Genomic DNA, 23,610 nt, shown 5'->3' with positions numbered 1-23,610 from the left:
TGGAGCTTCGCCGCTCTTCGTCTTTTCCGTCAGCGTACTTTGTGGACATTCTTATTTCGTGAATTTACATTCTGGATCGTTCATCATCCGCTTACACGCACATTCATGTAGCCCGAACTCATTTCTATTCGCTTCAGGATTGAGGAAGATGTGGGAACGCGTATTTTGCTGAAACCAAGAGAATGTTCCTTATTACGACGCTTCTTCAATTACTTTTCCCTTTCCAGATTCACGACTTTTTTTCTCCCTTTTTGCGCCCCCCTCCCCTCTTTCTGTCTGTTTTTCTCTAGCTTTCTTTTTCTGTCTCTCGAGACTAAACGAGCTTTTTAATCAATTCAAAAGCATATTCCTCTTTGTGCTTCAAAAAGGAAATACGACGGACATTCTTGTTACTTGCAATCCCGGATTTGAGAAATTCCTTGTTAAACTGCAAATATAAAACTAAACGACACATTTGTGAAAGCTGAAGATTTCATTTTCCTCGGTGCAAAGTTATTTAGCCGGCTCAAACTCGTGTGCGATTTAGAATTGAACAAATACCTTTTTCAATTACTTTTTATGATGCTCGACTTTCTTTTATTAGATCTCTATTCTGCCTTTAACGTTCTCGCTGCTTTACATCGAATCGTCTATTATTGGACGAGAATTGCTTCCCCGGAATATCTCCGATGCATACGTCCTTAATTTTATCGTCGGGTTTTCTATCGCGTTACACGCGTTTCGTGACCACAAGCTTCAGGTTGATCAAATTACTCTTCATGTCCTCTCTCATTCGTGCGACACGCATCCAAAGTAGCATGAATCTAATCGAGGAAGGTTGTTCCAGCAATTTCGTTATCGCGCTCTCCTTGATAACTGTAAAATGATAATTTTCCTTGGGAAAATTATGGGAAAATTATTCTACCGTTTCTCGTTTGCGCGATCAAGGTATAATTTTAAATTCTCTAAAAATCTCTCAAAATGTTACATCTGCGCGCTTCCTTCCGCTACACGAGGAGACAAAAATTTGCGCGATCGCAAAATTAAGACTCTTTCGCGACTTTTCGCTCGTTTCTCACTTTCGCATTTTTATTGTCGATCGGCCATAAAACGCATTTTTCTACTTCATGACGATTGCGACGGCTAGAGCGAACGAGAGGGAAACGATCACTTTTACGACGTTACGCGAATTCACCCGGTCACTGAGTTTTGGAGTGAACCACGCTTGCGCAAGTCCAACAAGGTGCCGGAGCCAGAACTACGTGCAACAACCATGCGAGCTTCAGTTTTCGCCAGGGCCTCGTCGTGAAAAAAGGTTCGCGGTCGCACGCGAACGAGGGGGTACTCTTTTCCCGCATCCTGGATCGCCGCGTGATGCGAGTCGATCGTCGGAAGGGAACGATGAACGATGAACATGACGCGCTTCGATCCGTAGATCACGAATTCGCGTATCCAAAAACGTCCCGCTCGGCTCCTCGTCACGAGCAGCTTATTTCGAATGAGAGTGAAAGCGCAAATTGGTATCGCGTGTGGAAGCGGCTACTTTGCATTTCCGCTCTTTATCGCTCGGCGCGCAAGACCGAAAGATTTCCATTAAAAACACACATCGTTCGTGATTTCGCGTCCGTTGAGGGTCGCACGTGTCAAATTGGCTCGGCTGTAAATTAATACAAATTATAGCAGTTGTAGTACCCTACTTTGTACAAGGCTTTCGCGAGCCTTTCGTGGAACAACGCGCGCGCGCGCGCGCGCGCGCGCGTGTGTGTGTGTGTGTGTGTGTGTGTGTGTGTCTGTGTGTTGCGAGATGTAGATCTCGTTGTTTTCCGAGTCTCGTCAGCAATCCTGTCGTTGATTGCAATTGTAATGTGAAATTTCTGCGAAGGACCACACGTATTGCGTGCGAGTGGAAGAAGACGCGAGTTTGTGGCAAATCTGAGAAGTTGCCGGTGATATGTCATATAACAATTTGTAAAGTTCTTAGTGAATACATGGCAACGTCCACGGTGGCGGATCGTCATGAAACCGTCGAGAGAACTTCCGCGGATGTTTCTGAACGTGGTGTTCTTCCCATGAACGTCTGTCCGCCCAGCAATTTCCCAGACAAGTTTCAAGACTTCTTTGCGGCGCTGACTGAAGACGGGGACGATCTACCCAGTATGCTCGAGGACAAGCTTATACCGAGGTGAATACTTACTGAATAAATTCTTATTTAAGTACCGTGAAAGAATACCCATGAATAGACATTGTGAAAGAATTGCAACAAGTAGTTTCAATTTCAAAATAAAAAGAAGCGATTTAAAAAAGATACGCTTAATAGTAATAAAGAGAGATGAGAGAAAAAATAAGTATACATGTAAATTCATTGTCAATTTAAAAGTGAAGTTGAAATATAAAAATCTTAATTAAAATAAATATTAAAAGCATAACAATTTAAATCTACAAATCGATTATCAATTAACGGCAAAAACAATAATATTACAATAATATTAGTATTCTTATTGAAGCGTGCAGGGCTTAATTAACTGCGAAATGTCGAAATATAATTAAACAACTATAAATAGCGCTATCGCTGATCAAATTAGTCTAATGCGATTAAATAATGATTGATGTCACATAATATTGAAACAAAAATTTGAGTACATATGTTGTTTTGGAGTCAAAAGTCGAATATTGTTATTCATATAGCTTTAAAAGTAACATAGCGCTAACTGTTTCATTTATATGAATATTTTAATTAATGGACAAAACATATGAAGCCGTCCAAACGATTTGACAAGTTGCAAATGCGATAATACCGTAATACGGATCGATAATGCAATCGAGAACTCTGCAACTTTATTTCGTAATTACATTTCTCAATCTGGGAAGAGTATTCCGGACTGACTCTCGTGTCGTAGTGAACGGCATGTGACAAACGCGCGTGGGAAGTCTTTGGTATTGACTGAAGCCATTTAAAATTTTCGCAATCGGATTAGAGCCGGTCGCGAGGCGACTTTGCGCTACTCTACGCCGTTCTTTAATGAATCAATCTTCCGTCGAAACTGAGTTTAAATGGAAAGAATGAAAATAGAGCAATGATACTCTCGGGAAAAATCGATGGCGCGATGCGTGCGTAAAAATAGGATTTAATCGTTCCGATTGCGAAATCGAGTAACGCAGCAAATACGAATATTCACGTTTGGTGAAAACTTGCAGAAAGCCAGACGTCATGAACGTCGACGCGAAGAGTCGACGTTGGAGCAAGAGGGCTTTTCAGAGGCGAAGCAGCGAGGTGGAAGTCCGTCTGCATCACACTTCACTATCTGGCTCTCAGGGTCACAGCAGCGTGGACGGACCGAAATCGCCAACTCCCTCGAGACGCAGAAGCTCCAGCATCGCGGTTGCCAGACCCACGCCAGACTTGCACAGGTTGTCCCCTCGTAAAAATGATTGATTGTCGATTTATGTAATCCGCTCGACATTCGTGCGGCAATCCAATCTGCGAACGCTTAAAAATAATCCTCAGCGTCTTAGGTCTGAGACCGGCGTTGGAGCTTTTCGGCGAATCGCCGAAATGTAAATTGATTGGGAAGTCTTGGATTTACGGCACGTGCCGATAACAACATTCTAATTTTGTATACGATAGATTTCTGCAAGCGGAGGCCGGTCCCTGGGGTCACCTGTCGCCATCGCCCAGGAGTCCGACCAGGACACCGGCATTGAGTCCTGGTGCCGCGTCGTCGTCGTCGCATCTGAGTGCGAGCGCGAGTCCCTGCGGAGGGCACAGCCCGACGAGTCCTTCCGGTCCGGCTGGAGTGGCATCCGGAATTCGTGGAGGAGGTCCTAAGCAATATCGCAACAGGACGAGCAGCATGCCGGCAGTTCCACGTCATAGGGTAAGGATATGAAATAGAAGATAATAAACTAGAAACTAGGTGGTAAAAAACTTTTGGTGGTAATAAAAGATCTTAGAATATCTTGTATTCTCTTCCCGTGTACACAGAGAGGAGAAGAAGGGAAAGGGAGAAAGAAAAAGAGAGAATAATTTACGATTCGCGAGCTTCGACAGGAAAACAAATATAGTGGAACGCGTAACGATGAGCCTCATATACATACATATAGATCGACGGCGCACGTGGCTGAGTTAATTTCCTCGGCCATTGTGTACGATACCTCGAAACTGTTACCGAAAGGCTTTCCCTGTAACGACGGCAGCGATTCAGGCGTATCGGCAAGTGAGACGAATACGGAGTGCGTAGGTAAATTTCGCCAAATGGTGTACAGCCACCGTGCACAATAGAACCGAGAATATCACGGCTCGTGGCTGTCACTCTTTCCGAATTTCATCGAAATTCCGCGTAGTACAATCCCGAAACACGCGAGTGAAAATGGAAAATTGGAGCGGCCGTAACGAGACTCTTAGAGAAACTACGGCTTTTCCATGTCGATGATCTCTTTTTTCATTTGAAAGCTGTTGACGTGTCGTTACAACTTAAAATTGAGCAAAATGTAAGCGATAGAAACAACAAAAAAAAAAAAACTAAAAAAAATTAACTTAATTTACACTATTGCTTTTATTTTTAAATCCAATTTTAAAACGTTTGTAAACGTTAGAAGTGAGATAAATTTAATTGATATGTGGAAATTGAGTTTCCTCTTTTTCACGTTTCTAGATAGATAGTAATCAAACAATTTCCTACTTTGAGATACAAAAGAGCAGTTTTCGATAAAGCTTTCGAAAACTCTTTGGAGATATTATTAATCTCATTTCTATTAAATTCTGCGCAAATCGTTATTATAATTCTCGATAATTTATAATATAACAAATATTTCATTCAGAATTTGTATTCGTTGAAAATTTATATATACATGGAAAAAAAAATTTCGCTGCCATAGCTAATCATGATTAGCTAAAACTATGTTTGCTGCCATAACTATAAATTTATAAACTATAGCAAAAGGGTTTGCTATTGCTCCTAATACATAAATAAAGTAGCAAAACATGCGTGTCTTAGAATCATCGAATAGCAACGTAAAAGTAGTTATCGGAATTAATCGATATGTCAGAGATATACATTCGATTCGTAACACAGAAATGATCGATAATTCTATAATCTATAATTAATCATGATAATATGAATATTCGAATATTAGAAACATTCTCAGTAGAAAATACTATTAATAAAGATTTATTAATAACTCCCAGTCAGTTTAAATCTCTCGTAAAAAATTCTACGCAAGAGTCATGCAATGTGGACCACTCGTTTCCTTATCTGTAATTAGACTTGAAGGTTTCCATAAAGTTCTCAAAAAAATTTCGAATGTTATTACGTCAAGGAAAAATATCGCTTTTTCAATTGCTACTCGATATCAGTTCTTATTTTGTTATAGATTTATGGCTCAAGAGAGTATTCTTTTAAATAGGAATTGAAATAGGATCAGGAAATGTCATTTATATTACTGAACATCATCATTTTAATAATTTTATATTATCATTGCCAAATGATATAAGTTATAATGCATGTTTTGTTACTAATTGGGTCAATTATAAAGGTACTTGGTACCAATGTAAAATGATATTGCTTTGTGGAATAGATGAAAATTCTTGCTCCATTTTTGCAGAAATTCAATTTATTATTATTCATGCTAATAGTCCGCTTTTTATTTATTCATCTCTTATAAATATTGGTCTGAATTGCAATATTGGTGGTTTCGAAGTGGAACAGAGTCTTAAAGAGGCTCTCAATTAAATATGAAGATTTAGTTGATCTTTTTCCCTTTGTTTGTATATACTATAGGAAAAATGAACAATATATTATTTTACGATTGAACAATATTGAACAATATATTATATTATTCCGTTTAATTTTTAATATTCTTTATGACATTTCCTGATCCTAAATATTAACATTTTTTTATGTATTGTACATTCACATTCGTAACATCTAAACCTTGAAACTATACAAAAATAATACATACAAAGTTTTATAATATAATTTTATACTAAATATATATAAATAGTTGCAATAAGAAGATGTGATAACAAATATTAAGAAATTATATTTTAAAATAAGTTTATTTCCAATAAGTCCATTTAATTTTGCATACATTTTTCTCGTTTTTTGAATTTGATTTTTTAATTTATGCATATCTTTATAAAATAATTTTAAACCGTTCATGCTCACGTTATTAAAATAAGAATCGCTGTTAATAAATAAGAAAATAATTAGTTATTATTATTAATAATTAATAATTAGTTTTTTAGTAGTATGTATATGTATATGTAAGATTATTATAAAGAAAGTATAAATGTTTCTTAAAAAATATATATATAAATATATATATATAAACATATTTCAATACATATATGATTTTATTTTTTTATATTATTATATTTCTGCAACTTCCCTGAACTACAGTAAAAATAAAATCCATTTGATAGCTACCTTGAATACACTTTTAGCTACAGGGTGTTGCTAAAACATTGCCGCAAAAGTATTAGCAATGACAGCAAAAGTTATGTTTTTCATATATAAGTAGTGTTCACGCTTCAACTAATTGCTGTAAAACATGTTGCAATTGCTGTTAACTGCTATATTGTATTGTAGCTGTATTGTAGCTAAATCTTCTTTGTGTATCAGATAGCTAAACTTTTTTAACTAAATAATATAGGTATCACAGCTAGGACATTAGCTGTCCACATATTACGACTGTAATTTAGCTATCACACGCAGTTTTTAGCTGCAGCAGCTATTTTTTTTTCCGTGTAGGCGGAGGCGGATTATAAAGTACTACAGCTACAGTATTAAAAATAATTATAAAATAAACATTTATTATAAATATTAACTGAATTTGTAAAAAAAAAAAAATAAAAGTTCCAGATACAATAATGTTAAAATAGTTTAGTTTGAGAGAATTTCCAGAATATTAAAATAGAAACAAAATTTTACCTTTTATAGAATATTGCGACCCTAAAATAGAATCTATAGACTAAATAATATAATATATACAATAAAAAATATTGCTCTGTTAAAAGAAAATTAAAATTCTAATCGAGTTTCAAAGTAACGGAAAAATTTCAATTCGGAATACAAAGATTAATTTATCTTTTTATTTTAAGAAAACTCAAGTTTATTGACACACACACGGAACTACAGGTCCTGAAACATAAGGAGAAAAATGCAGTTACATCTTTTAGCCAATTTATCTGGTTAAATTTAACGACGATTGACGCACGCGGTGACCAGAGCAGACAAGGGCAATATAAATCCGGTCACACATGAAATCCATCGAGGATTCGTCGCGAGCTTAAGTCTCGACGTTGAGCGCCAATCCAACTTTGTGACCACCTCTGACGACGTTCGCGCAGTCAATGTTGAACGAGAGGATCAGCGTGACATTGTCGCTGAGCTTCTGCAAAAGGCTCGTGGCTAACTGGAGATCGGTGTTGAATTTAAATCGCAAGATCGATCGTTCGTCGATTTTGTATTTGGCCGCGGCGCCAATCGTCCACTTTTGTATGTCGTTTCGTTTTCCGTACATACCGTTTACTGCGACGGACAAATCGGGCCTCACTAAAGAACAGACGAGGTGCCGCGTCAGTAGTACGAAATGATATATAGGTAGAAAGATATTTGAATATTTGAACATTGCTTTGAAAAATATATAAATCGTAAATCAAATTGCAAACGTCATCCTGGCAACTAACGTATTAGGTTTTGATCCTGGCAATTAACGGTAATTAACAATTATCGCGTTGAACGAATAATTTTAATGAACGAAACGAATGAATAACCCAAGCGTTATCTACGTGTAATATTATATAATTTGTGCGTAAATCTGACGGTGATGTTTATTTACGATCTGAGTCTTCACTATATATCGCTGTTATACAACGCTTATAGATCCTTCACATAGAATATTCCTTAAGGCTACGTTCCGATTTATGCTCACAGCACTCGTTCAGCATTACTGTTCTTGTTTAACGTTTGATAAACAACAAAGACGAAATAACCCTATGAGCTTGAGGTGAGTGCGAATCGGAACGCAGCACCTAGAGCTGCTAATTATCGCCCCCACCACTCTCTCTCCTCTTTGCTCAATTCCGTCGAGAAAATTGATAATTCCGCCACGATATGCGCCGATATATGTTAAACGACTTGTATTACCCGACCGTATTCTGTCTACCTCCGAACGCGGAGCCGACAGTATCTCATTACAGCTTGAACCACGTATAACTCTCCATTACTTAGGACGCGAGAGAGAGAGAGAGAGAGAGAGAGAGAGAGAGAGAGAGAGAGAGAGAGAGAGAGAGTGGTAATTTAGTAGTCCGCTCTAAGTCGACAACGGTGCGATTTCGCGACGCAAGAAGCAATGAATGGGGGAAGGATATTACGGAGTGGACGGAAATTGCTTTGTTGTCGACTTAGCTACGGAGACGATTAGTCTTCGACGACGTTGGCGTCTCAGAACGTTAATATTATATACGCCGGTTTTTGTCTATGAGAAAACCTGCGTTCGTCATCACCGCAGAATTCTTAATCACTTACTCTTGTGTAACACCGAGAGGCCGTATACGTGCGGTATGCAGGTGCATCGAAGGTACAAGTCGACATCGGCGCAACCGTAAGCGAGGCCGACGTCATTCTTTGTCACCTTGTTCGAAATTATATCGTAGCCACCCTGATAGCCCAGGAACAAATCCCGACATTTCACCACTACCGAGCCAAGCAGGTTGATGCCCGAGTCCATACCGTTGGCTGCAAATAGGGATAAAGCCAGTAATTATAATGATTCGATACTCGATAATGTCGGAACTGTGCTCGCGCGTAATCGAGCACAGTTAGAAAAGATTATTTCTATCACAAGCAAGCAAGGACCACGGAGAATGATATTTCTCTATCAGAAAAAAAAAAAGAGAACTCTAATTCCCCCCCCCTCCCTTCCCGTCGCTGTCGGAATTTAATTGAATGCTAAATTGTCTCTCCATTGAAATCGCTGAAATTCGAATTCAGCTGCCTCTTTGCCTGCGCATATTTACCATGTATTTTTATTCTACTGAAAAATTCAACGGCGAAAGCACTGACAGCACTTTTCGCGTCCATGGAACCGCGCAATAGCGCGGTTGTCCGCAAGCTTGTCCAGAAGTGCCTGTATCGGTCACCACCGCGGAAACCCGTGTTCGCGGAAATTGCCGTGACTTGTTAGCCAACGTTCGAATCGCTGTGGTTCCCACAAACTTTACGTAATATTGGAAAGGAGTTTGTGCGGGTAGGAGAAATTATTTATTAAAGTTTCAAGTCTGTGGCGCGCAGCGTGCAATCGCCAAGTATACGACGAAGAAGAAAGTTAGAGCAAATTGCTTGGGAGAACCAAAAGCGAAAGGACATACGCTCCGATCTCCTTCTCGCATGTATTAAATTTCTATGCTCATCCTTGTATAAAAGAACATCGAGAAAAACATTTGTCCTTACTTTTCTCTAGTGAAATAAAAATTAATGTAATACTCGAGAGGGAGAAGATGGAGATTTACTGTAGATAACAGTGTCCCAGTAAACTTTTTTATCAATGTTAACTATACGAACCACGTATTTAATTACGGGAATGCTTCTCGTATTTCGCAATATTAGAAAGTAGTCCGATTGTAAATAAAGAGATAAAATCCGCGTTACTTTGTACATTTAGTATTATTAATACGTTTTCTTTTTTCAATTTATCTCTAATATTAATCATATATGCAGAAAAGGTTTTTTTTAATGACATAGTTTCAATTATATGTCATATTTCTCAACGAGGGTTCGTTACAAAGTATGGGCCACGGTATATATAATTATCTTCTTTGTCCCTTAGACGAAAATATACAAACGCGATACCTGGAAGCCCTTTATCCGTCGCTCAAGTAGCTACCTGACCAAAGCTATTAGCTTACAAAATTTTATAAATAGAAATTGAATTTGTTCCTCAAATTTTGCTGTGCTTCACAGAGAAATCCCCGTCAAGATCATAAATATTATCGAAGAGGTGACTAATATTCAGGATCTTTCTCAGAGAACACAAGCGCGCATGCCTTCAATCGCGAAAGGGATATTTGTAGTTCCCGATTATGCAAAGTATAATTAGATCCAAAGAAATTAGTGTGACTAACAAATCTGGCATTGCGCGTTGATCCTCTCGTTGGCGAATTTCGAACCGACCTTCATGCTTTTCGCGGCCGTTTCCGGATTATAAGTGCACTCGGAGAGTAAATCAACGCCCTTCATTAGCAGCCCACTAAACTCGTATCCCAGGGAAAGCACACCCTCGGTCGTCCATTTTAGTAGCACAGCCCCAGCATTTGCCTTGTACTTCGTCTCCATTAAACCGCTTAACTATCATCAATTCGTTACAAGTAAACTGTTTTAGTAAACAATTTTCTGACTTTGAAACGCCCAAGTAATATGAAACACTATGTGTGTTTTCAAGATTACTTGGATTTGGTTTTAATAAATCACTTAATTATATCATTTTAAATTCTTACGTAAGAATATTACATTATAAGAATTATATATAAAATTTAATTTTCTATTACTGATTTAAGAAACAAAGAAACGTTTTATTAATATTAATAAATTAATAAATATTTTAGGTGCATTAAAATGTATTGTTAAATATAAAATTGTTAAATATAAAAAGAATAAAAATCCATCACAGTTTTTCCGCTTTCAAATAGTTAGCGTGAGTTTGAATCCAAACATGCATACATTGCCTGTATAATCCTACATGTAATTAAATATAAATATTGCCGCTTGAAATAGTTGATTCTGCATTTTCACGCAAAATTTGTCGCGAGATAAGCGGTAGTTCGCATCACTTGTTTGTTTTTCCCAGGAATATATAATCGATGAAATAATCAGTGAATACGAGCGTTAATATTAACTGATATAAATAATATTGTCGAAAATTTAATCTCTTTTATAAGAATTTAAAAATATCTAGATGAAGAGTATATATTAATCTTTTATAGATTTAACGATCGATATAATAATTTTATAAAATTAATACAACCTTTGACGTTTCAAAATTCAGATTTGTGTCACTCGTCATCAGAAATCTTTTAGCAGATTTAGTCTTGACATTGAACTTGATAAGACCTTTTCCATGGTGATAGCCCGTTTTGAAAACATCCCTCGCATTTTTCCCAAGATCAGCGAAATTCGGTACTTCCATCACAAATTCAGAGGTTTTCTTGAGATAAATGATTTTTATGTTACAAATATTCTTACCTCTAGATCGTTTTACACACACATATATATATTATACGATTTATATACTTCTAATTCAATAGGTTCTATTCAGATCGAGACAACTAATTCCGATCAATTTGATTCTCACGTTTCTTCTTCGTTAAAACGTGTCTTCTTGTTTTGTTAGGCGATTCGAGTCTCAACAAATTGTTGAGCTGCGATGTAATTCGAAATGACGATGTACGCAAGAGTTTTTCGACATGATGAAAACATGATCGACATTAATTTTTCATCACAAAAAGATACGTGATATATAAGAGATTAATCTTATATAGTTTCTGAGCGACGTGGTCGATATCTGTTTTCTCAGCTTACCCTCACATTACAATCGTCAAAGAAACGAGATGAACTTGATCAAAGAGGAGAAAGTGAAGTAGAATTAAAACTATCGATACATCCGAATCCGAATCGACGTTTACTCAAATTCAAGTGGATAGATCGAGCAACGTGATGAATATATGTATGTACATATCATCGAATGTGTTCACAATGTTTGCAGCGATTAGCGAACGTGATTCGTCGCGACCCTAATATGTAACGAGAACGTGTTTCCGCCACCTTTCCGCCCCGCGTTTCGCAATTGCGAAGGGTGATAAACGCACACGTCGACAGCGCGCACGCCGCTTGCTGTGAAATTTGCAGAACTTTATACATCGATGTACGTCACGCACTCCATAATTCAATCGGCAAACGCGTCAGCAAATCGCATCGAGATATATCGCGCGTAACGGTTTGTCGATTAATAATGACATTTGCGGACGATGAGATTATTCATTCTTCGTATAATGTATTAGAAATCGTCTCTCGTTTATTATATTGGAATACATTACACATCGATAAGATTACTTAAAAGTAATTTCATTCGTTACTGTTATTTGTTATTCACTGAAAAAAAGAATTCGTTACCATTATCCTTTCTAGTACATGCAAATCGATTACTCGCATTTTTCGAAGTATTGTTGCCGCTTTTCCGCGATGCCGATTGGTTTCTCTCGCTACGCTAACTTCGTGAATAGCTGTCATTGCATTGATCTCACAGAGGATCGTTTTGACAATTGTGTGTGTCAAGAAGTTAAAAATATTATAATAGTATTTTATTAATTTTTGCTCTTGTGTTAAAAAAGATAAATAGCGCGCGTGCAACGCGCATTTGTAATGTCTAGTCGTTACTTAAAAAATAATGAACTATTATAATTTCTTCTGTTTTATTTTTTCAGAAAATTTTGAAAAAGTCCTTCTTTTAAGACTTTCTTACCTTAATTTCATATCTATGTATATATAGAACATAATAATTGTGTAAGTATATAAATAAGTAATATAATATTATAATTATATAAGTGGCGTCGTTTTATTACGTTTCTTATGCATATTTTTTTGCATATTTTTAGATTTCAATATTTTTTATTAATGATTTTTCTTTTATTACAAAACATATACATATATAATTTATTATAGGTTTTTTCTTATTTTTCATTATAGACATACATGTATAGAATATCCTATTTTAATGTCCCTTGAATAATGCATTTTGAAGAAAAATGTTTTACATAAAAGTTGTAGAATTTCAAGAAGGCTGCATAATTGCATTGATATTGATTTATTTGCAGATAATCCGCTATCGAGATTTTTTATTGTTGCCATTTTTTTAAATATATAAAATATATAAATATATAGAATTATATATTTTTTTATGTAATATGATTCCTCTAGTAATTTTGAATAGAAAAGTATTAAGATACAAATGTCAAAAAATGAATAGTTTACGAGATATTTTATATTTTATTCTAGCATCCTGTATATTTATGATATGTGATATGTAATAAGAATGTATGTACTCAACATAAACATTTGAGGAATGCAAAATGAAGAAGATTGATCTTTGTCCCATGTCTCTGCGTCTATTTTTTGAGAAGTTATAGCTTTTTAAAAATTCGCAGGTGCGCCTCATGAAAAAAACAGTGAAAAAACGTTGCGCGCATTTTTTGCTTTTTTGTTTACACCTTTTTTGTCTCCTGAAAAAGTGTGAAAACACGTGTAGTACAAGCTCTTTGAAGTGCGATATGCCGCCACCACGTGAAAACGTATGCCATCTATTGGATAGATCAATATCGATCGTGATTGCAGTCGATATTGTCAATACGTTCTTTAACACAGTGTAACAGTATTATATAATTTTTGCTCCTTCTATTTAAAAAGATAATGAAAAAATAAGTATAATGAAAAAAATTGTTTCAAATATGATAAACATAAATAGGAGCAACTAATGACAAATATATTTTACTGATCTAACATTCTTCAGATTTTAAGCAAAAATCAATATTTATCACATGAATTTCTAATAATGTACAGGATATTTTTTACTTAGAATATATAATTTATAATTTATAATTTATAATTTATAATTTATATTAATATATGAATATATATTATAATTTATATTTTTGCACAATGCAGTTATGAAGTGTTACAAAATAAGTATCCATTATAAATATTAAATAAATATCTAAATTTATAATAAAACTAAGAACTTTACATTTAACAATATCAAAATAGTTGAAAAAAATTCTCAAACTATCAAAATAGGAGCAAAATTATTTACAATAGAGAATTTTTCAATTCTAGATAGAAACTATCGATTAAGTATCGAAAAACATCGATCTATTTATTCGAAACAGGTGTAAAAAAAAGTTTTGCTCAAATCAAAAATAAGAAACAATTTTAAACTTAAGCAATGTTTAATTATTTTTTATGTTTAATTATTAAATCGGTGCAATTGTTGCCAAGAATTGAAAATGTAAGCTTTGCTTACATTTTCGATAACCGTATAAATTAATCATGGGCGTTTCGCCGATGTTCTATGCGACTTAACTGCGTAGAAACTTGACGCTATTTGTATCTCTTGATATCTATGTTATTTTAGTGAAATTTAAAAAATGTAACAAAATATCCGTAGCGCAACAACAAAAAACAGACTTGAAGAGACATGTAAGCAAGATTCAGCCTAATTGTCATTTATTACAGCCGATGCTAGCTGATACAAAACGCGGGGGTGGCACAGCGGGTGGTGAAGAGGGTGAGACTGAAGACGGCGTGGAGTATTACAGACTCCGATCTTTCTCCATAACGGCAAATGGGGTCTTCAACTTGGGTGACTCATTGAAGACACGTCGCAGTAGGAGCATCAACAGCGTCACCTCCTCCACCAGCTGCAGCAGTACCCGAGAAAGTAGACTACTCAGGTAAGGGTAAATAGACTTGAAAGAGCAAATTACATTTATAAAACATTAATTTGTTCGCCGGAATGCGGTTAGATTTCAACTAGCTTAAGATATTTTTTATACATACCGAAAATATTCCAGAATATTAATAAATAATTAGCGTATCTCGAAACGCTGAACGAAAACGATCAATATGCGTTTCGTTTTGTTTGATATCGTGAAATTGCAATATGCGCTTCATTGGAGTTACACCGCATTACTCATAATGATTGTATCCCCAGCATGCTTATAACTAGCAATTATTAAGAGAAGAAAGCTGTATCGGATTATAAATAAAGATAATTATTCTCTTTCATACTATTGTTCGCGAATAATAATAATGAGGACTATAAAGATGTCGTGGTTAAAGGGATAAATAATTATCATAATTGGATATTTTTGCTTGTATTTTTGTTATATAAATATAACGCATGAAAATATAATATGTGTGACTGCAAAGAAAAGAGAGGAGAAAGAGACACTTTGGAAAATAATCTTCCATATGGTACACGTGTAAGCATCGTACTCTTCTATATTTCCATCTCTGTTCTGGGCTTGTTTATTTTCTCCTTCGAGGACTTCGTCACAAGCCGACGTTGTCAGTTTAGACAAAGAAAAATATGTTAAATGTTTTCCCTCGCATGACTTTACATGAAATACAGGTTTCTCATGGGATAGATTATGATACGTCTCTTGACTTGTTTGTCTATCGGAAAACAATATGCAAATCAAGAAATAGAAAAAGATTTTTTGTAAAAAATTAAAAAGATTTTATGTAAATAAAAGTGACAGACATATTCTACATATGTAATAATTACTTAAGAGTGAAATATAATAATATATAATTATTAATTATTATAATGAGATATATAAAATAATAATAATTATTGGCTTTAAACTTGATAGTTTTGTACGATTATTTCCGAATTAGCAGATAAAAAAACATTTTAGAAAAATATATTTTTCTGAGATATTTGTACAGTATAAACATAAATATTAAATTATTTGTTTCCTAAGATAATATTAAAGCTGTAATTTCTTAAATGAAATGAATTGTATATTTTCATTTCCATATAATGTTGCAAGATATTTTATTCATTATTAAATTTGTACATATAGCTACTGCAAACTAAGGTAACTTCTGACAAAACTCTTCATATCTCCGCTAATTAATAAAATAATTACATATTGACATTTTAAGCAAACATACACATACACATACATCGACGTATGCATACTCAACGTAACATAGTTAACATAATTATTATATTAATTAATAATTCATATATGTATGTGTAATTTGTTTAGTGCTTGTTTCTTGCTTGCAAATTTAGCAGGTAAACCATGAAAAACGGAAAATTGTATAAACTAGAAATTATTTGGGAAAATTGCTTTCCTTTGATAGTAGATGATGTTTGAATATCAAATCTAAATTTATCATTGGTTCGTTCGAAATAATCATTCTAGAAATTCAAGTTAATCTTCCCGAATGGTTACACTCACACGTTTGATATTCACAAATAGCAGATCATATTTGGCGTATCTTTTTCCACCCAGTCTCCATCTCAAGCCCATCTCTTCGCCTGCGATTATCCTGCGTGGAGTTATTCGCCGATTCTCGCCGACTGTAATATGAATACCACGCATAACTTCGGATAATAACCTCCGCGATTACTTAAGGACATCTTAATTAGCCGCGAGTAATTACACTGCATCTTTAGGTAAAAAACCACAGTCGTAAAAAAGTGCCGAACTCTGATTTTGTTTCGTTAAAAAAGATTAAAGACATCTTTCGTTCGCATTTAGAACGATTAAGAGACCTAAGAGTTCAAAAAAGCTTATCTCATTCTGTTCCTCGTGCTTAAAATTCACCGAGGCGATTTTCAATAATGTCGAATCCCGAAGGATCGCGCCAAACTGACGAAAGACAACGACGTGTAATCTCTCGAGAATGCTTTCTTATAATTGGGAGTCTCGAATTATACAGTATTTAAAATCATGAAAAAGATTTCTCGGTCACACATAATAACTAACGACCAGCTTAATTCAGATCTCGTCGATCGACGTACATTTCTCGAACAAGCAGAAATGTCTAATCAAAATTGTCGAAATAGATTTTTTAATGAAAAAAGCCGCCTACCTGTTAATATAAAGCGATGAATATAAAGATCGAATCATACTGGCGAATAATCAAGATAAAAAACATTGGCAGAATATCCAAAGGCGAACTCTCGATGCGATTCATTCGAATGTAATATCTCTTTTGTCAGATTATTCTTTTTAATTTTCTCTCTTCTTCAGCTCGGCATCGCAACTTTCCGGCATGGAGGCGGAGGACGAAGGCGGCAGCGAGCGAGTAGCGACATACAAAGTGGGCATGTTGGGCGCATCGGAAGTCGGAAAGACCGCTCTGACTGCACAATTCACCACGAGCGACTACATCTGCGCTTATGATGCCTCTCTCGGTAAGCATGTGTGTTGATGTGTTGATTTGTCTTTATATTTTCTCCCTCCTCGTGTAATCCCGATCCAATTCGATATTACGGAAGAATTAGCTCGATCTCGGATAATCGCGATATCCGATCGGTAATTGGACCACTCCACACGAAACGGTCGGTCCATTGGGCGGATTCGTGTGCAATTAAAATCCACGGATATTGGGAGGAATAGCAATTACGTTTCCCGTCACGAAAAGACAAACCGGTTCGTTTTCAAACGTACGTTGCCGACGTTAAACCGGAGGGTCGCTCTACTGCGGCAGGAAATCGACATCGTTTCCGCTTCTGTCTTCGAAAGAGAATGCCTCTCCTCTGAATAGATCATGGATCGCCTGACGACTTTTTTCGTATTTAATTATGTAGCACTTCTTGCAACTTGCGCCAGATTGTTCGCGATATTCGCAGTTAGCACTTTCATTTGACGGAATTAATTAATCCGCTGGCTGTAACGATTAACGATTATATATAGAGGATTGTATATAATTATCAGGATATTCCGTATATATACCGTAATGAAAAATACAAATCGAAGCCAAACATCTCCTATGAAAGTAAGCAGCTATGCATTATTGAAACACAAAAATCACTATAATTCCGAAACAAGATCGAATGCATGTTATGTGAACTTTTTTCATCGTTTCAATGTTCCTCATCCGCATCATTTATCTATCTATCATTTATATATATATATATATATATATATAAAATCACAAGGTATTATATATACAGTGCTTCTTAATATGGAATCCACTTCAGCAGCGGATGAGGAACATTGAAACGATGAAAAAAGTTCATATAACATGCATTCGATCTTGTTTCGGAATTATAGTAATTTTTGTGTTTCAATAATGCGTAGCTGCTTACTTTCATAGGAGATGTTTGGCTTCGATTTGTATTTTTCAAATAATATTCGATGTCTCCTGGATATTTCCCAATTTTGATCGATCGAATCTTTCATGTACATGTACAACGTACAAACAACAACATAGCAATAATGTGTAATTTAGCAGTTCGGTCGGGCCAATTAATCCGCACAAACCGTTCGTTCGAAAGCAATTTTCACTTGTAATGAATTGTTCGCATTAACGCTGCGCTTTTGTCTCACAAACCTCGCAAACCTAGCAGTATTTGCCTATTCGCCCTTTCAATAAACTGTAAACTATTTGCAATTAAAACTCGCTTGCCTTGCGTTATATGGCATTCCGTGAAGAGCTTTTGACTCTTCTCTCCCCCCCCCCCTCTTCTTCTCCTTCTCGATAATCATGCTGACGATAAGTCTCACTCTTACCCCAGTCGTACGGGGAACGGGGAATATGGAACTCCCTTTGTTTCGCGTAGCGCAAATATGAGCGTATTTTGCATCAAATCAAATCCATCGATAACCAACATCGGTATCGGATATCGCTTGATGAAATCCTGCAGCAGAAACTTTAGAGGAAATAATAGTAAAACAATACGCAATTCGCTATTGATCCGAAAAGAAATATCACCTTGGTCAACTCTTCTCTCTGTCGTATCCATTTCTCCTTTGTCCTTCGGCGAATATATATATATATATATATATATATATATATATATATATACATATTTACATTTATCATATGTATGATATGTATACACATTCTATATATGATATTTTCCGTTGTGTTTCCTATCGAGGTCACCCTTAGGGGTGATTTTGAAACCGCGCACGATTGCGAAATTACTGCGAATACTGGGTACTCATTGTGAGTACTTTTGCACGGTTCTCAAAGTAGAGCCTGTTATATCGATTTTGCGCCAAGTACCTTCTAGAGAGAAAGAAAGAAGGAGAGAGAAAGAGAGAGGAGGGGGAAAGAAGAGGGAAGAAAAAAGAGAGCATTATCGATATTTCCATATATGAAAAGAAGCAATATACTCCTTTCTTTCCTCAATGGTCTGCTTTGAAGACATGAACTTAATAGTTCTTCGAAAAAGATCGACAGTTCCTTGCCATTATTTGGAAGTAATTAAATTCTTGAAATAAACATATCTACGCGTACGTTTTTGATGAAGGATCCAATTTTACTTCGATTAATGTGAAAGAAAGAGAAAGAAAAGGAGGAAGAGAAAGAGAAAAAGAGGGAGAGGGATGATGGGAAGTATGATGATATTGGATACATATTCGATTTGACCATTGTTTTTACAGCGAGACATTAATCATTAGTTTTTGTTTTTAATTATATGTTCATATATAAAAGTATCGATGACACTTGCGAGATTGATTGATAGTCGGACGGTATTGTAAATCAATTTGTGCGTTTTTCAGACGAGGAGTATGGACAGAAGAACGTATCCGTAATGCTTGATGGTCAGGAAACGGAATTGGAAATTATTGATCATCCCGCCGCGGAAATGTCAGTGAGTAGAACATAATGTTTCTTTTTCGTGCAATAAAAATAGCGCGGTGTCGGAGCGCGAGAGCGACGCATCGAGAAGTCAATTACGCAACAAATTGCGTTAAATAAATAACGATCGGATACCGGAAGAAACTCAATCGACGTACTTGTAAATGGAATTATTAGTACGATGTCACTTTTATTGAATTTTCTCTATTATTATCGATTACGTACAGCGTCAACCCCCGAGATACACTCCACATAAATCGCTGTATATAACACAATGATGCACGTAGATAGAAAAGCAAGAGCTGTGAGAAATGTAGGTGTTCTTTTATCTGGTAAAGAAGATGAACGGACTTGGGATGGTCAGTAATGCGAAAGAGGAGTCGAGAATATTATTCTTTCGGATTTATCAAGTTAGATCGGAATAAGGCTCTTATATAAATGTTTAATATGATAAAGGTGTATAAAAGAAGTGTATAAAAGAAATACTCGTTGTATAGATTAAAAGAAATAAAAATATACGCGTCTCATAGTATCTCGTAGAAAAAAGATCAGAGAATTTTTACAAAACCGAGCGTAGCTAGACACGCAGACTATTAAAAAATAAATAAAATAGCGCCCTTTACATCACAATACTCTTTCATGTTTTCATTTATTGCAATATTGCGATGCGTTATTGCGAATAATAAAATTTATTGTTTGGAAATAAAATGAAAACTGTTCGTATATCGAATTATTTTCCATTTCGTGATAACTATTAATTAATAATGTTTTTCCTGAGTTTTCTTATTATTTTCTCAATATTTTCCGTCTTTATTTTTTCGAGGTCGAAACCTTTTGTTCAACTTACAATCCGGACGTGTACGTGGTAGTATATTCAGTGGTAGATAGAAGAAGCTTAAAGGTGGCCGAGGAGACGCTGCTTTATTTGTGGAAGAGCGATTATATGGCGACTCATGGTGTCATTTTGGTCGGTAATAAAGTGGATCTCGAGAGGAAGCGGGAGGTTCCGTCTATGGGTGAGTTGATGAATTGTGCGTGAATATTTCTAAAAATAATAACGATTAACACTATCAATATATGAATAAGTCAGTTATATTTTGGATATTATTCGAATATCTGAATGTGTCAAGAGAATATTTTTCCAACAATTTCGGGACTTGAATATCTGTATATTCGATTATTTCAGATATTTCAATATTCCAATATTTGTTTATTTTAATACTTTATTTTATTTTTTGTTATATTTTTTATTATACTTTGAAATATAATATTATAAAAGATTTAAATTACACACACACACACGCACACACACGCGCGCACATACACACACACATATATATATATATATAATATATTATTCTTTTATCTAAATTAACACAATTTCTTATATTACATTTGAATTAATGCTATTATTTTTCGAATAAATATCCCATTGTTAGACACTATCTGCATATTCGAGTGTGTCAAAGATTTCGAAAATACCTTTCTGATTGCCAATTATTTCGGATATTACTTGAATATTTGAATATTGAAAATTGCAAAATGATAAATTGGTTTTTTAAATTTATCACTTTTTAACACGATGCGTGTTAAAAATTATAAGTATATGCATTGTAGATTCATAATTGCTTATGCATAATGTATAATTCAAGTAATAATGTATATAATTAAAATGTATAATTAAAATAATTAATTTTTATAATGATTTTATAATAATTTTAATTCTTTTTAATTTTTATATTTTGATATTTTATAATATTTTAGTTTCAATTGATACAATTTAATGTGTTATATTTAATTATTCAATATTCAAATATAGCCTGCTGTTTTTATCTGGTAATAATTAATATAAAATTATCTAAATTATCGAAAAAGTGAGGAATAAAAATTATATATATAGATAATATTTTAAAATGTATATTTCTATGTATCATGTGCTCATATATATATATATATATATATATATATATATATATGAGCACATGATACATAGGATTATAAACAAAAGTTCATTCTAAAATTTGAGACTTGAGAATTATAGATGAACTAAAGTGAGTTTCAAATTTTAATTGTATATACAATATTCGAATTCACCGTTCCTGTCGACAGTTGGCCGTCGTTTGGCGAATAGTTGCGGCTGTAAGTTCATCGAAACCTCATCAGGTCTAGCCCATCATGTGGACGAACTCCTGGTCGGTATCTTGGCACAGATCAAGCTGAATCCGCAGCGCAGTCGAGACCAGGCAAATAGGCGTCGTCGTAGCAAGCACCGCAGGCGGATCCTGAAGCATCTGCTTGGCTTCAAGAGGAAAACCAAAAGCTGCGAGAATCTCTTTGTTCTCTAACGTAACTTTTTTCCCCGTACTGGATTCTATGCACGACGCAATGAAGAAAAGTGATTTTGCCAGATATCGATCGTTCCTCGATTCGAGAATACGTGTGCTATCTTCACGGATAGATGAGGATCAGACGATGTAAGCGATAAAACTTATTTAATGTAGAAGATTGCGATCGATAACGAAGTTTATAGCATTGTGCATATCGAGCAGGTTTTCAGAATGTCTGGTGCAAATTCGAATACAGGGAAATTCACGCTTGCAATACGTATCGCTGATGAATGCGTAGAGAAAACTGGAATTCTGGATATTCGCAATCATTTGCAGGAAAACAAAAAAAAATATCACGTCACTCCTTTTAATACGGAAACGAAGTTTTTTCGTCGAGATATGATAAATTTATTGCTGCTCTCGCACACAAATAATTCGAGCAAAAAGGAATAATTAATCTTTTCACGTGGAATATAATATTCCGTGTTTAAAAAATCATATTTCTAATAAATATAAAGTTATTAAGATCAAATAGAGCTCATTTTAAAGGAAATTATTTAAATTATTTAAATTTTAATCAAAAATATTGTGATAAATGCTATCATGAAATATATTATTTGAAAAATAGAAAAATTTGAAAGTTTTCAGACTGATACGATACGCAATGTCACTTTCACTCAGATACGATTCTTACGTATATACGTATTTTCTATACGGATATAAAGAATGATGTGTGCCAAGATTCATTTAAAATAAATCCCAGTTGTCCTTTATAATTTCGAGATCACTGATTATAAATCTAAAATCTATTTATTGAAACTTTGGTGGCAATTTTAAAATTATAAAATCAATAAATTTTTGTAGGACCTATTTTAGACATCATTATCTACACATATAATCTTGGCATTTTTTAATGATGCTTATGTGTAAAGGATATACGTAAAAGATATATTCATTTATGTTGTTCACCAGTTTTTTTTTTTTACATTTAAGACAAAATCGACATTGAAGAAAGAAAAACGAAATGCGAGTAACGCGAACAAATCTGATACTTTCGACTTTTTGAGTTTCTTTATATAAGACAAGTTTTTTAATTCATCGATTGATTAATCGCATAATGCGTAAATGTTGCTTTTATAGAGCAAAGTTGCATTTATGTATAATGCGATTTATTAATCGATGAATTAAAAAACTCGCCTATAATATAAAAAATATAATAATAATGTTGATATTTTTGGATATACAATACAGATTGGATTATAATATTTATCTCTTTTATTATATATTATATATTTTATTATATATTTTATTATATATTTTATTATATATTTTTTACGTTATATATCTATTTGACAAATTAAATTTTGCATTTCTGGAAACATCTTGATACAAATTTAATATAATTTGTAAATATTTTCTTTCTTGTATTTGGGTCTATTATTGAATATTTATATATATTGTCAATTTTATATTTAACAATATTAAAAATTATTAAATTATTTATGTTTTTCTTCTAAAAAGGCCAAAAATCAAGTTAAATTACTTATTTTATATTCGATATAAAATATAATTTGAGATGAACTTGAAGATGGACAAAATAAAAAATGAGTAATAAACAGAAATATTTTGACAATAAAAAACATTTATATAATTTTATATCTGAAAAATTATGAAATAGAAACAAATCTTCGATGTCTTTAGACCTTTCATATATTTACTGTCGCAAATCCTTATAATCTACGCAGCATACAACATAATCTTGGAAGATTTAATTTGAAGCATAAAATCCAAATTTTTTAATATGTAATATTTTTCGGAAACTGGTGAAGAATCATAAAATTAAAAAATGCCTAGTTTCAAAAGAATTGAAAAAGATCATAATTTTTTCTGAAAAATCAAGATATTAAAATCTTTAAATCTCG

The 23,610-nt window shown here is 34.3% G+C and overlaps 2 protein-coding genes across 4 annotated transcripts in view; one reads left to right on the top strand and one right to left on the bottom strand.

Annotated features, from left to right (window-relative positions):
* Positions 1 to 1,248: 1,248 nt before the first annotated feature.
* Positions 1,249 to 23,610, top strand: part of LOC105423252 (uncharacterized) — a 23,495-nt gene continuing 1,133 nt past the window's right edge. Inside the window, exons 1-9 of one of the 3 annotated variants that reach the window (XM_089072282.1) lie at positions 1,249 to 1,638; positions 1,862 to 2,161; positions 3,175 to 3,387; positions 3,605 to 3,854; positions 14,262 to 14,479; positions 16,799 to 16,962; positions 19,283 to 19,374; positions 20,185 to 20,377; positions 21,471 to 23,610. The exon at positions 21,471 to 23,610 is cut by the window's right edge and continues 1,133 nt beyond it. In XM_089072282.1, coding sequence (XP_088928408.1) covers positions 1,968 to 2,161; positions 3,175 to 3,387; positions 3,605 to 3,854; positions 14,262 to 14,479; positions 16,799 to 16,962; positions 19,283 to 19,374; positions 20,185 to 20,377; positions 21,471 to 21,706 — 1,560 coding nt within the window. In that variant the 5' untranslated portion in view covers positions 1,249 to 1,638; positions 1,862 to 1,967 and the 3' untranslated portion in view covers positions 21,707 to 23,610. Of the gene's footprint in view, positions 2,162 to 3,174; positions 3,388 to 3,604; positions 3,855 to 14,261; positions 14,480 to 16,798; positions 16,963 to 19,282; positions 19,375 to 20,184; positions 20,378 to 21,470 lie in introns of all 3 variants that reach the window. The other 2 variants (XR_016138262.1, XM_011632935.3) reach the window with 2 other exon arrangements.
* LOC112552328 (non-selective voltage-gated ion channel VDAC2-like) lies at positions 5,692 to 12,533 on the bottom strand. Its single transcript, XM_089072290.1, has 3 exons — positions 10,103 to 12,533; positions 8,508 to 8,717; positions 5,692 to 7,532 (listed from the first exon to the last, which is right to left on the bottom strand). The coding sequence occupies exons 1-3, from the start codon at positions 10,311 to 10,313 to the stop codon at positions 7,267 to 7,269; spliced, it is 687 nt and encodes a 228-aa protein (XP_088928416.1). The 5' UTR covers positions 10,314 to 12,533; the 3' UTR covers positions 5,692 to 7,266.

Source organism: Pogonomyrmex barbatus, unplaced genomic scaffold (assembly GCF_055798465.1).
Source record: "Pogonomyrmex barbatus isolate J1 unplaced genomic scaffold, ASM5579846v1 scaffold13, whole genome shotgun sequence".
NCBI lineage: Eukaryota > Metazoa > Arthropoda > Insecta > Hymenoptera > Formicidae > Pogonomyrmex > Pogonomyrmex barbatus.
Note: the sequence above shows the minus strand (reverse complement) of the source record. Positions and strands in the feature narration are given on the sequence as shown.

What these genes read in the sequence shown, in the direction of transcription:
- LOC112552328 (XM_089072290.1), bottom strand. Translation starts at nt 10,313, where the DNA reads ATGGAGACGAAGTACAAGGCAAATGCTGGGGCTGTGCTACTAAAATGG. An exon ending in CAACGCGCAATGCCAGATTT is followed by an intron (nt 8,718 to 10,102) that starts GTTAGTCACACT and finishes CCCTATTTGCAG; the next exon opens with CCAACGGTATGGACTCGGGC. An exon ending in CCTCTCGGTGTTACACAAGA is followed by an intron (nt 7,533 to 8,507) that starts GTAAGTGATTAA and finishes TCTGTTCTTTAG; the next exon opens with TGAGGCCCGATTTGTCCGTC.